Source organism: Myotis myotis, unplaced genomic scaffold (genome assembly GCF_014108235.1).
Source record: "Myotis myotis isolate mMyoMyo1 unplaced genomic scaffold, mMyoMyo1.p scaffold_m19_p_6, whole genome shotgun sequence".
In the NCBI taxonomy this organism is placed as follows: Eukaryota; Metazoa; Chordata; class Mammalia; order Chiroptera; family Vespertilionidae; genus Myotis; species Myotis myotis.
Window position 1 is genome coordinate 80,459,220 of NW_023416368.1, and position 12,746 is coordinate 80,471,965.

The 12,746-nt window shown below is 57.5% G+C and overlaps 1 protein-coding gene across 4 annotated transcripts; it reads left to right on the forward strand.

Moving 5' to 3' along the window:
* Positions 1-3,192: 3,192 nt before the first annotated feature.
* Positions 3,193-11,894, forward strand: SHD (Src homology 2 domain containing transforming protein D). 4 transcript variants are annotated; one of them, XM_036315289.1, is made up of 7 exons: positions 3,193-3,978; positions 5,265-5,552; positions 7,479-7,584; positions 7,663-7,851; positions 9,007-9,130; positions 10,146-10,265; positions 11,322-11,894. In XM_036315289.1, the coding sequence occupies exons 2-7, from the start codon at positions 5,292-5,294 to the stop codon at positions 11,728-11,730; spliced, it is 1,209 nt and encodes a 402-aa protein (XP_036171182.1). In that variant the 5' UTR covers positions 3,193-3,978; positions 5,265-5,291; the 3' UTR covers positions 11,731-11,894. The 4 variants fall into 4 exon arrangements, with proteins under 4 accessions (XP_036171182.1, XP_036171181.1, XP_036171184.1 ...); XM_036315288.1 differs by having other exon boundaries at positions 3,196-3,978; positions 5,265-5,579; XM_036315291.1 differs by having other exon boundaries at positions 3,197-3,978; positions 5,262-5,579.
* The last annotated feature ends 852 nt before the right edge of the window (positions 11,895-12,746 follow it).

A 12,746-nucleotide genomic window follows, 5' to 3' on the forward strand; every position in this document is an offset into this window, starting at 1 on the left:
AGGCACACCCTCAGGAACAAAAAGTAGGTTCGTGGATGCCATGGAATAGAGATTTGGGGAGAATAAGGGGTTACTGCTAAATTTGGGGTGATAAAATGTTCAGGAGTTAGATAGTGGAAAGGGTTACGCCATCTTCTGAACATACTAAAATCCACGCAAGTATACACTTTAAACAGGTAAATTGTAGGGTATGTGGATTAGATCTTTTTTTTAAAATATATTTTATTGATTTTTTACAGAGAGGAAGGGAGAGAGATAGAGAGTTAGAAACATCGATGAGAGAGAAACATCAATCAGCCACCGCCTGCACATCTCCTACTGGGGATGTGCCCGCAACCCAAGTACATGCCCTTGACCGGCATCGAACCTAGGACCTTTCAGTCCGCAGGCCGACGCTCTATCCACTGAGCCAAACCGGTTTCGGCAATTATATCTTTTTAAAAAGTGCCCACTCGCCCTGGCCAGTGTGGCTCAGTTAGTTGGGGTTATCCGGTGCACCAAAGGGTTGCCCCTTAGATTCCTGGTCAGGGCACATACCCAGGCTATGGGCTCAATCCACTTTGGGGGAGGGGAGGAGGCAGCGGATTGATGTTGCTGCTCTCACATGGATGTTTCTCTCTATAAAAATCATTATTTAAAAATACAAAGTGCCCCAAACAGTGCCAGGCAATAAATGCTCAACAGAGGTGTGCTGTTACCTTCCCATAGAAAAGATGGGAGAACACTCCAAACCACTGCCCAAGGTCAGGCAGGCTGAGCCCCACCCGGGAGGAGCCCTATTGAACCGCCTGGGGGTGGCGCTGGGGGGAGGGAGGACACCAGACCACCCACCTTCTTGCCTCTGTCCTGTAGGGCCCCCTCCAAGCACCGCTCCGTGGCTCCCTGGTCTCCAATCAGAAAGCCAAACCCCAAGAGGTTGTGGCTTCACAGGTCATACCTCAAGGTCGCGGGAAGCCCAGCCCAGCTCTCCTGTCCCCCTCCTCCAGCTCCTCCCCGCCCCCTTCCCCGCTCCCTGCCTGGCGGTGGAGGGGCAGTCCCAGGAGAAGCCAGCTCAAAAGCGCAGGGAAGTCAAATGCCGTTTGATTCCGCCTGCGGGGCCTCTCATTGCTATTCCTGACACAAACTGTAATTAGAAGGCCCTTTCAAATATTTATACCTCAGACGCCGGTGTTTACTCACCAGGGTGAGGACTCGGATTTGATGAGATCTGTCATCAGCTCAGCCCTGAGCCGAGCCTGGAATTGCCTGGCGGCGGACAGAAAACAGGACAATTACCCGCTGTGCTCCCCAGCGGTCCCCAGGGATGCTGCCTGATCAGAGTGGGTATGTTGGGGTTGGGGGCTGAATGCATGTGCTTCCGGAGGGAGCACTGGGTTCAACAGGTTTGTGTTGGGTGACACAGCCAGAGCGAGGAGGACACAGGGAAGCAAGCCCCTGCTGCTGTTAGCGGCTTTGCCTTGTCAGCTGTGGACCTCAGTGTTCCCATCTGGAAAATGGGGCTAGCAGTGGAGGGGAGACGGAGAGCCACTGATTCCATGAAGAGACTCTAGTGGGTCTCTAATGCCACCCCAAGCCAGGCCATATCCTGGCGTCCAGGGAGAAATGAGCTGCAGGGTGGCTCTGAGCAAGTCCTGCTCCCTCCCCGTGCCTCAGTTTCCCCACCAGGAAAAAATGGCTCTCCCTCGGGCAGTCCTTCCTCTAGCTCTTTGGGGGTTTCCTATCAGAAGTCCCATATTTCAAGCCACGGAAGCAAAGTGAGGAAGCATAGACATAGCCCTAGCCCCACTGTTCTTCCCAGGGGCAGCGAATATGTAACCCGACGAACAATGGGTCCGGGCTGCCGGTCACTACTCAGTGAAGCAGAGACAAGGTTGAGTCATGGCCTCCTTTTTCTCTCCTTTTTACCCTCCCCTGAGCCCAACCAAGGGGCACACCTGACCCTCCTCCTCCCCCTCCTTCCTGGGGAATCTACTGAGCAAGGCACCTGGAAGAGGGCATGTGTGTCTCCCCTTTACAGTAGCCACAGAACTCTGCTCTGCACCCCACCATGAGCCAGTTGCTTATATAGTAAAAGTACAAAGGAGAAGTAGGCAAAAGGGCCATTCACAGATATGCAAAAGGACTAGGGGTCTTCAAAGGGCTTAGTGATATGCAGGGGCTGGGGCTACACGGGGAAATCCAAAAGGAGTGCCAGATGGGCAGTTAACAGGTACAGGCTGGAGGTCTGCAAAGGCCTGCAGGTTTGCAAAAGGGCTGGGGACCTTCAAAGGGCTGGCGATTCCGGTTTCTGCAGCAAAGTTGTTCATCTTTCCATGATTACAGGCAGCTCCGAATGGGGAGGAAGGGCGGCATCTCCGGGTCAGCTCCAGCCAGGGTGGAATGTGCCTTCTTTCATCAGAATAAAACAATCACGGTGAACAGCAGGATTAATGTCTCTCACAGTACTAGCTGGTTCCCCAAATTCTACTGCTGCCCCTTTCAATCGCCCTAGCCCCACTGCTCTTCCCAGGGGCAGCTCAGCACCGTCAGCTCTGACTTCGGGTCCTCCCTCCCCTCCACGCCATAGGCACCTGCCCAGCCTGGGGGGCTGGGAGAAGGAAATCTGGGATCCCACCCTCCCTGACCACCCTCTCTCACTCCAGTATTAGGGGACCGAGCAAGCCCTTATGGGGAACGAAGGCAAATGTGTTGGCTCTGGAAGTGGCCTCTCCCTCCCCGAAACCTCTAGTGTCCTCGCCCCCAGACACTGCAGCTGCCACCAGGCCGCGCAGAACCCCCCCCCCCCCATTTCTGTCTCCCTCCCGGCCCCCTCCCCAGAAGCCACAAAGGGACAGATGCTGAGGACACTCGCCAGGCAGATACCATCTCCCTTCCCCGGGCCAGCTGCCCAGCCCTCTCCCCATCCTGCCATTAGTGCCCCTGGGGAGTCCTGGGGGGGGGGGGGGGAGCCGATCCCCGGCGTTGCCTCCTCTCTCTTCCTCTGTGTCAGCCTCGCTGCGGTGACCCCTGCGACAATCCCCACCCCCCATCTCCGGGTCAGCTTCGCCGCCAGACCCTGGTCCAGTTTGAACGGCCAGTGGTGGTGGTCACTCTCACCCCCTCTGCTGGTCAGCCCGCCCTGTCTCGTGGTCAAGTCCAGCCCCCCTTTTCCCGGCCAGTTTCCACCGCCCTCTCCCCCAACCCGCCCGTGCGCCTCGCACTCCCCTGAAGGTCAGCGCCTGTCGGCTCCCGCCCGCCTCTGCCCTCCGGGTCCGCGTCCGGCTCCCGCGGCGCCGCGACTCCTGCCTCGCACCCCCTCCCTCCGTGGCCGCGGCTCCCCCCTCCCCAGAACGGAAGGTCTCCGGCACCTCGGAGGGGGACGCAGGAGGGGGAGGGAGGGGGCAGCCGCGGAGCGGGAGGCGGAGAACCCTTAGCCTGGCTGCCCCGACACGGCCCGCGGCTGGCAGGGACCAGAGCGCCCGCCTGCGCGCCCCTCCCCGGAGCCCCCCTCCCGGCCGCGCGCCGGCGGCGGTGAAGTCTCCGAAAACGCGAAGGGGCACTGCGGGGTTTATTTCCCTTTGTGCCGCGGGCGGGGCCGCATCGGGGCGGCGGGGCTGGCGGCCGGGGACGGGGGCTCCCGCGGAGCAGAGGCCAGCGCCGCAGAAGGCACACCGCGTCGGGGTCAAGGTCCCGGCGGCCCAACTTTGGGCGGGGCGCGCGCCCCGGGGGAGCCCGCCCGCTGCGCCGCGAACCCAGGCGTCCCGTCTGAGCGGGCTGGGGCGTCCGCAGGCGGCGCTTTCCTCGACCCCTGGACCCCGGGGAGGGATCCCGGCGCTTCCCGGGCGCCTGGTGGCCGAGGTGCTCGCGGGGACCTCGCCGCCCGCAGGAGCTCCACGCGTTCCCGCGGATGCCCCTCGCCTTGGCCGGACGACCTCGCGCTCGGCGTTCGGGGCCCTACGGAGCACCCCCTTCCCGCCGGCCTTCCAGAACCGGGCTCAGGTGGGCTTTGCGTCTCCGCCCCCTCCGTCTCCTTTTTCTCTCCTTTTCACCCTCTCCTGAGCCCAGCCAAGGGGCACACCTGACCCTCCTCCTCTCCCTCATCCCCTTCCCTCCTCCTCCCCCTCCTCCCCTTCCCTCCTCCTCCTCCCCCTCCTCCCCTTCCCTCCTCCTCCTCCCCCTCCTCCCCTTCCCTCCTCCTCCTCCCCCTCCTCCCCTTCCCTCCTCCTCCCCCTCCTCCCCTTCCCTCCTCCTCCTCCCCCTCCTCCCCTTCCCTCCTCCTCCTCCCCCTCCTCCCCTTCCCTCCTCCTCCTCCCCCTCCTCCCCTTCCCTTCTCCTCCTCTTCCTCTTCCCCTTCCCTCCTCCTCCTCCCCTCCTCCCCTCCCCTCCTCCTCCTCCCCCTCATCCCCTTCCCTCCTCCTCCTCCCCCTCCTCCCCTTCCCTCCTCCTCCCCCTCATCCCCTTCCCTCCTCCTCCCCCTTCTCCCCTTCCCTTCTCCTCCTCTTCCTCTTCCCCTTCCCTCCTCCTCCTCCCCCTCCTCCCCTTCCCTCCTCCTCCTCCTCATCCCCTTCCTTCCTCCTCCCCCTCCTTCCTTTCCTTTCTCCTCCTCCTCCCCTCCTCCCCTCCCCTCCTCCTCCTCCCCCCTTCCCTTCTCCTCCTCCCCCTCATCCCCTTCCCTCTTCCTCCTCCCCCCTCCTCCTCCTCCTCCTCCCCTTCCCTTCTCCTCCTCCTCCTCCCCTCCTCCCCTCCCCCCTCCTCCTCCTCCTTCTCCCCTTCCCTTCTCCTCCTCCTCCTCCCCCCTCCTCCCCTCCTCCCCCCTCCTCTTCCTCCCCTTCCCTTCTCCTCCTCCCCCTCATCCCCTTCCCTCTTCCTCCTCCTCCCCCTCCTCCCCTTCCCTTCTCCTCCTCCTCCTCCCCCTCCTCCCCTCCCCTCCTCCTCCTCCTTCTCCCCTTCCCTTCCCCTCCTCCTCCTCCCCCTCCTCCCCTCCCCTCCTACTCCTCCTCCTCCCCTTCCCTTCTCCTCCTCCCCCTCATCCCCTTCCCTCCTCCTCCTCCCCTTCCCTTCTCCTCCTCCCCCTCATCCCCTTCCCTCCTCTTCCTCCTCCTCCTTCTCCTCCCCTTCCCTTTTCCTCCTCCTTCTCCCCCTCCTCCCCCCTCCTCCCCTTCCCTCCTCCTCCTCCTCCTCCCCCTCCTCCCCCTCCTCCCCCTTCTCCGCCCCCCCCCCCCCCCCCCGGAATCTGCTGAGGAAGGCACCCAAAAGAGGGCATGTGTGTCTCCCCTTTACAGTAGCCAGGTGTTGGGGTGACGCGGGCCCAAATGGCCAAGTGGCTACGGGACTACCTGAGCTTTGGCGGTCGGAGGCCCCCTCCGCAGCCACCCACTCCCGACTACACGGAAAGCGACATCCTGCGGGCCTACCTGGAACAGAAGAATCTGGACTTCGAGGACCCTTATGAGGATGCGGACAGCCGCCTGGAGCCAGACCCTGCGGGCCCCAGGGACTCCAAGTACGATTCCCCCAAGCACCGGCTCATCAAGGTGGAGGCAGCCGACATGGCCGAGGTGGCCAGAGCCAAGGTCTTGCTGGGCAGTGCAGGGGCGGAGGTGCGTGGCTAAGGGTCGGAGCTGGGTGCCCTAAGAGACTGGGCGGGGAGGACCAGGCTGGGCCCTGGACTTGGGGAGCATGTTGAATGTGTGACTGCAGACACTCCCCAGTCCTTCAGCCGCTGGACAAAGTGTGATGCCTGTCCCCTTTCAGCGCACAGTGCTGGTCCACCCACCTCTCTGCCTGCCGGACATTGTCCTGCCCCTGACGTCCCTCTCCGGGCCCCTCCCCCAGCTCCTTCCTCTCGCAGCTGGAGGAAGCTTTCTAAAACAGACCTGAGCCATTCGCTCCCCTACGGGGCACTGAAACATCCTCACCACTACTCCCAGAACTGCCTGTTATCATTCCCATTTACCAGACCTGGAAACTGAGGTTCACAGAAAAGTAAAGAAGCAATTTGCCTGTGGTCACATGGTCTAACTCCAGACCTGCCTCCAATGCCCATGATTTTTTAGTATTTGTCTTTCTTTTTTTTTTTTTTTTTTTTTTTTTTTATATTTTATTGACTTTTTACAGAGAGCAAGGGAGAGGGATAGAGAGTTAGAAACATCGATGAGAGAGGAAACATCCATCAGCTGCCTCCTGCACGCCCCCTACTGGGGATGTGCCCGCAACCCAGGTACATGCCCTTGACCGGAATCGAACCCGGGACCCTTGAGTCCGCAGGTCGACGCTCTACCCACTGAGCCACACCGGCCAGGGCAGTATTTTTCTTTTTCTTTTTTTTAATATATATTTTAAATTGATTTCAGAGGAAGGGAGAGGGAAAGAGAGATAGAAACATCAATGATGAGAGAGAATCATTGATCTGCTGCCTGCTGCATGCCCCCTATTGGGGATCAAGCCCACAACCCCCGCGTGTGCCTTGAACAGGAATCCAACTGTGACCTCCTGGTTCATAGGTTGACCTTCAACCACTGACCCACGCCGGCTGGGCTATATTATTTTTCTTAGAGGATCACTGCAAACCCTCAGTGGAAACAGAGAAGGATTTGGGGAGGGTTAGGAGAGACTGTGTTGGGTTGATGGTACAGAGAAAGGGAGAAGGAGGCAGGGACTCAGACAACCTGGGATCAAAACCTGCCTCTTACCAGGTCTGTGACCCTGAGCAAGTTACTTACCCGCTCTGTGCCTTGGTTTCCTCATCTGTAAAATGGGGATAATGTGTCTATGGAATGTTGATATGACAAGTAAAAATATATGAAGCATTTAGAACAGTGCTGGCAGCTGATAAACTTTAAAATTATTGAAGCCCTAGTCAGTCTGGCTCAGTGGAGAGTGTTGGCTGGAGGACTGAAGAGTCTCGGGGTTAATTCTGGTCTCGGGCATGTATCTCAGTTGCAGGTTCAGGCACATGTGAGTGGGAGGCATCCAATGGATGAGTCTCTCACATCGATGTTTCTCTCTCTGTCTGTCCCCTTCCCTTCCACTCTAAAAGCAATGGACAAAAGCATCCTCCCGTGAGGATTAACAAAAAAAAAACTGCCCTAGCCGTGTTCAGACTAAAGGGTCCCAGGTTCGATTTCAGCCAAGGGCACGGCCCAGATTGCAGGCTAGATCCCCCCAGTAGGGGGCGTGCAGGAGGCAGCCAATTAATGATTCTCTCTCATCATTGATGTTTCTGTCTCTCTCCCTTCCTCTCTGAAATCAATGAAAATATATATTTAAAAAATGATTGAAAGAAGGAGGTGAGGGTGTCTATGTCGGGAAGGGTCCGAACTGCATGAAGAAAGGGCGTAGGGGAAGCTGGCATCTTTCTTGCAAACATTCCTGGGTGGTAGCGGAGACTCCCTCCTCCCCCCAGAAAAGAGAACTGCTGGAAGGGGATGTGTCAGAGGGCTCAGGGGGGGGCAGGGCGTAACCAGAGCCGCCTGGTCTCCCTTGCCTTCTCTCACCAGTCAGAAGTTGACACCGAGTACTCGGACCCCTTTGATGCCCAGCCTCATCCGCCACCCCCAGATGATGGCTACATGGAACCCTATGATGCCCAGCGGGTCGTGAGTGGTGAGTGAGCAGGGCTTGGGGGAGGATGACCGGGTCCCAGGTGGGAGTGGGATCTAACCAGTGTCCTTGGCCTCCCAGAACTGCCTTGTAGGGCAGTGCAGCTGTATGACACTCCCTATGAGGAGCAGGATGGGGAGCCAGGAGACAGGCTTTTTTCAGGGCAAAGGCCTGGACAGAGCCGGCAGCCCCAGGAAGATGAAAGGCCAGCGGATGAGTATGATCAGCCCTGGGAGTGGAAGAAAGACCACATCTCCAAGGCATTTGCAGGTGCTTGAGTCCCTCTATTTTCTACTCTGGTCACATCCCCTGTTTCAACTTACAAAGTAGACGCCAGTTATCTGGCACTTCAGTGGTTTGTTAATTCTCACTAAAGTGTGAATGACTAATAGCCATAAATTTCTCTTCCCAGAAGAAACTATCTTCCTTGGAAACGGAAACACCTTGTAGAGTGCAATAGGACCTACTTATTCTGCTCAGTATAGTGAAGGGGAAGGCTTTGACCTGGGTTTGTGTCACTTACTTGGGCAAATCATTTTATCTCTCTGAATCTGTTTCTTTCCCTGTAAAATGGGGATCATCATGGTATCTACCGAATAGGGTGCTTGGAAATTGAGTGCTATAAAGTGCTCAATTACATAGGAGTTGTTGGGGGAGAAAGTAGCATTTCTTAGTAGCTGTCATCAGGTAGACTTGGGTAAGCTTGGACAAGCCTCTGAATCTCAGTTTCCTCTTCTATAAAAGGAGTAACAATAAGGTCAGCTTTAAGAAATAAAATAGCCCTCGCTGGTTTGGCTCAGTGGATAGAGTCAGCCTGTGGACTGAAGGGTCCCAGGTTCGATTCCGGTCAAGGGCACATGCCTGGGTTGTGGGCTTGATCCCTAGTCGGGCATATGCAGGAGGCAGCCAATCAATGATTATCTCTCATCATTGATGTTTCTCTCTCTCTCTCTTTCCCTCTCCCTTCCTCTCTGAAATTAATAAAGATATATTTTAAAAAAAATAAATAAATAAAATAACTTGGACCAGGAAGAGATGTGAGAACCCAACTTTGCCCCATATGTTGTATGACTGGGAGGGGAATTTGAGCTCAGGGCCTCAGTTTACTTGTCTATATAGTGGGGAGCTGTTACCTAGTTCTGTGATTTGCTGGGAATGGGACAGAACTTCCAACCCCCCTTTTAGCTACGCCCCTGCTCTCTGATTTGTCACTCATGAAGCTGCCCCGCCCTTCTATGCCACCACACTTGCGGATGACCACACCCTTCTGAAAGTCAATTGGTTGTTCCTTTACCAATTCGGCCCCAGCGCCTCCTCTTCTGATTCCATTGGTACCGCCTTCCTACTGAAATTCCATTGGCGGGCCCCCCTTCCTCCCAGGCAGGTTGGACTTAACTTTGCTCTCCAACCCTCCCCCCCCTTCAGTGCAGTTTGACAGTCCCGAGTGGGAAAGGACCCCAGGCTCGGCCAAGGAGCTCCGGAAACCCCCACCCAGAAGCCCCCATCTCGCAGAGCGTGTGGACCCTGCCCTGCCCCTGGAGAAACAGCCGTGAGTGGGGAAACTGAAGATGGAAGGCCTGGGTCGCATCCCTCCTGGCCCCATACGGCTACAGATCCACCGGACTAGGGGAGCTGGTTCATTCATTCATTTCATTCATTTCTTCAACTACTCTTCCTTGGGCGCCAGCGCCTGCTGTGTGCCAGACCATCTAGCTAGGACCTAGCTGCTAGGTGCAAAGCAGAATCAGATGGAGTCTCCGCTCCCTCTGGCATCAGACGCTGGGTTCGAATCCCTGCTCTGTGTCTCCTGGCGACAGGACCTGAGCCTGTGAATTACCTGAGCCTTAAGCTGAAAACCCCTAAGGTGGTGCCTGGCTCAACCAGAGTAAAGGGGGATTTCCTCCCTCCACTTGGGTGGGGCTCATAAGCCTGGGAACTAAGAGCCAGAAAGATTCTCACCCCCAGGACAGGCCTGGGGTAAAACTGGGAAGAACAGGATTGTGAAGAGGCGCAGGCTGGGAGGGTGAGGGTCTTTTCTGTGTCCCTGCAGCCTGGGAGCCCTGAGGGACTCCCTAAGCCCCCACCCAGGTCCGAGCCCCAGCGGGCTGTGTTCATCACAGTCATTCCCAAACCTTTCAGGTGGGCGATACCAGCCTGGCTACTTAACACTGAAGCACAGGTGAAACGTTTATTCTCTTCAGTTTTCTTTCAATACAAACAACCGCGCAGTCCCTGATGCTCATCCCTCTCCGACACCTTGCTTGCAGCTGCTGCCTCTCTGTGGGCACGTTAAAGAAAAATGCTAAGTAAAGAGCGGTCCAGGCGGGTGGGGATACAGGATGGAGCACCGGGGAGGCTAAGGTCAAGGTCAGGTGGAACTGTATGCTCCACACTGGCCTGGGCTCGGCTGCCTCCCCGGGAAACAGGCTCCTCTTGAGAAACCCAAGGGAATTTTTCTCTTCGTTGCCTGGAGGCCAGAAGCCCTTTATCCACTGTGCCTGCGCCAGACCCCTGGTGTGTTTGAAGGGGGGTGGCCTTTCCTGAGACATCTGCCCCCACACCAGGTGGTTTCACGGGCCTCTGAGCCGGGCAGACGCCGAGAACCTCCTCTTGCTCTGCAAGGAAGGCAGCTACCTGGTGCGGCTCAGCGAGACCAGCCCCCAAGACTGCTCCCTGTCCCTCAGGTGAGACCCCGCCTCGGGAGGTCACAGGACTGCATGCAGCATGTTTTCAGGTTTGAGCAGAAGGATGTAGGGGGGGCTGGGCTTTCAGGCCCATGGGTGGGACTTATGGGACCTGTCAGTGGGGCCTCCAGGGAGATCTACCTAGAATGAGCTCCCTGTCACGGGAGGTATGCAAGAAGATGGCGTGGATGCCACACAGGAGATCTAGGACTTAGGTGAGATGGAGAAGCAGATGTCAGTTTTCTGTGGACCCCCCAGTCCAAAAGTTAGAGTATATTCACTGTGTCTGTCCCAGGGCTAGAATCTGAGTGGCACTCTAGGCATTTGAGTTTGAGACCCTGGTGCTACGTGCTTCTCTGCCTAAGCTTCTAGGTGTGTCTGAGCATACGGCACTCCTAAGATCCTACTAGGCATCTGAGCGTGAGATCCCTAAAAGCCCAACATTGAAGAGGCTGGTTCAAATCCTGCCTCTACCACTTTCTAGCTGTGTGACCTTAGCTCATTTACTCGCCTTCTCTGGGCCTTGGTTTCCTCATTTATGGAAGAATAATAGCATCGATTTCATGGTAATACTGCAATGATTAGAAACATCGATCAGCTGCCTCCTGCACACCTCCCACTGGGGATGTGCCCGCAACCAAGGTACATGCCCTTGACTGGAATCGAACCTGGGAATGCAATGATTAAATGGGAAAAAAATACATGAAAAAATGTTGGGAATAGTGCCCCAGAAACAGGAAGTACTTGAATCATGTTAATGATGTGGATAAAATGATTCCCAGGTTCTACATCATTCCACCCACCCGAGACAGAGAAAGGAAAGAGACCTCAGACTGGGGGTTAACTAGTGGGGAGGTCAGGTGGGGTAGCACCAGGGGTCCCCAGCTCCTCGTTTTGCAGAAAGAGCTGGGATTGGAGCCTGAATGGTTCACAGGGAGGGACCAAAACTCAGAAAGCTGTAGTCAGCGGAGTCCCACAGATAAAAAAGATAAAGGGGTCAGGAGGTTTGGAGAGAAAGTCAGTTCATGTTTCAGGGGAGGGGCTGTCCCCTGGCAGGGCCTCCACCAGCCTAGAAGGCATTCCTGCTCCGGAGCAAGCCAACGCCTTGGCACCAACTGGCTGTTTAACAGAAATACCTGGGGACACCAGTGCCCGGGTTCCAGGAGCAGTGATGGGGCGGCCTCAGGGCTGGAGAGCCTGCTGGGGGCTGGGGTGCTCAAGGCCCCCCGTGATGCTGTTCCCCAGAAGCAGCCAGGGCTTCCTGCACCTGAAGTTTGCGTGGACACGAGAGAACCAGTTGGTGCTGGGCCAGCACAGCGGCCCCTTCGCCAGTGTGCCCGAGCTGGTGCTCCACTACAGCTCGCGCCCGCTGCCCGTGCAGGGCGCCGAGCACCTGGCCCTGCTGTACCCGGTGGTCACGCAGAGCCCCTGCCCCGGGGCCTCTGCCCCCGGCCCTGCTCCGTGAGGCTGATTCGCTCCAGCCCTGGAGGAGGCCAGAGGGAAAGGTTCCTGCTCCTCCAGGCTCTCCGGCTGCATCGGGCCTGCCCTCTCAGCCCCCTTCCGGGTCCTGGGGCCCAAGATTGTAAGAAAGTCCTCCTCTGATCCAGAAAATAAATAAGTTATTGTGTGTTTCAAGTGTCCTTTCTGGGAGGCCGGGACCCCAGCCGCTGGAAAGGATGAAAAAGATGGACCCTTGGAGGGAGAAGGGGGTCCCCAGCTCCTCGTGTTGCAGAAAGAGCTGGGATGGGAGCCTGAATGGCTCACAGGGAGGGACCAAAACTCAGAAAGCTGTGGTCAGCGGAGTCCCGCAGATAAAAAAGATAAAGAAACCCAGGGAGGGCTCTTGGGCCAGCCCCACCCCCCACCCGTTTTCCCCTCCCCATTGGGGCGGGCGGCTGAGGCCTGATGCTGCTGCTGAAAGGACATCTGTCCCCATGGAAACAGCAGGAGTGGGGGAGGGGAGCTGGGCCCAGCTGGTGTCACTTCAAGGTGACTGTTGGGCAGGAGACCCAGGAGGCTGATAAGTGCCAGGGAGTCCCTTCTCCCTCCTCCCCCCACATCTCCGAGCCTGCCTGGTGGGTACCAGCTGGGGAGAGGGACTTCCAGCTCAGGGCACTGCGTGGAGGCTGGGGGTGTCGCTTCTCTGCTAATTGGACATGTCCCTCCACGGACGAGAGGGGGAGCTGCCGAGTCACAGAGCCCCCTTGCCATGGACCTCTCAGCCATCCCTGGGACTCCAGAGGACCCACTGAATCTTTTTAGCAACCCCAAATTGCCACAAACTCTGGCTTTTCTTTCTTCATGAGCCTTTATGGGGTTTTCTGGGGACAAGGGAGAGGTCCAGGGTCAAAGAAACAGGACAGGGGTCTCAGGAGGGGCTGCTGGACTCCCGAGACCAGTCACATCCCGTGTAGCCACGGGCGGGTCTTGTCTGAGTCCCCGGGGTTCTGGCTCCTCTTCCCTTGGCCGTGGCTGCCCCGA

Bases quoted from the DNA above. Each gene is read 5' to 3' on its own strand.
- SHD (XM_036315288.1), top strand. From the start codon at position 5,292: ATGGCCAAGTGGCTACGGGACTACCTGAGCTTTGGCGGTCGGAGGCCC. The intron at 5,580-7,478 runs GTGCGTGGCTAA...TTCTCTCACCAG, and splicing joins TGGGCAGTGCAGGGGCGGAG to TCAGAAGTTGACACCGAGTA. The intron at 9,131-10,145 runs GTGAGTGGGGAA...CCCCCACACCAG, and splicing joins CTGCCCCTGGAGAAACAGCC to GTGGTTTCACGGGCCTCTGA.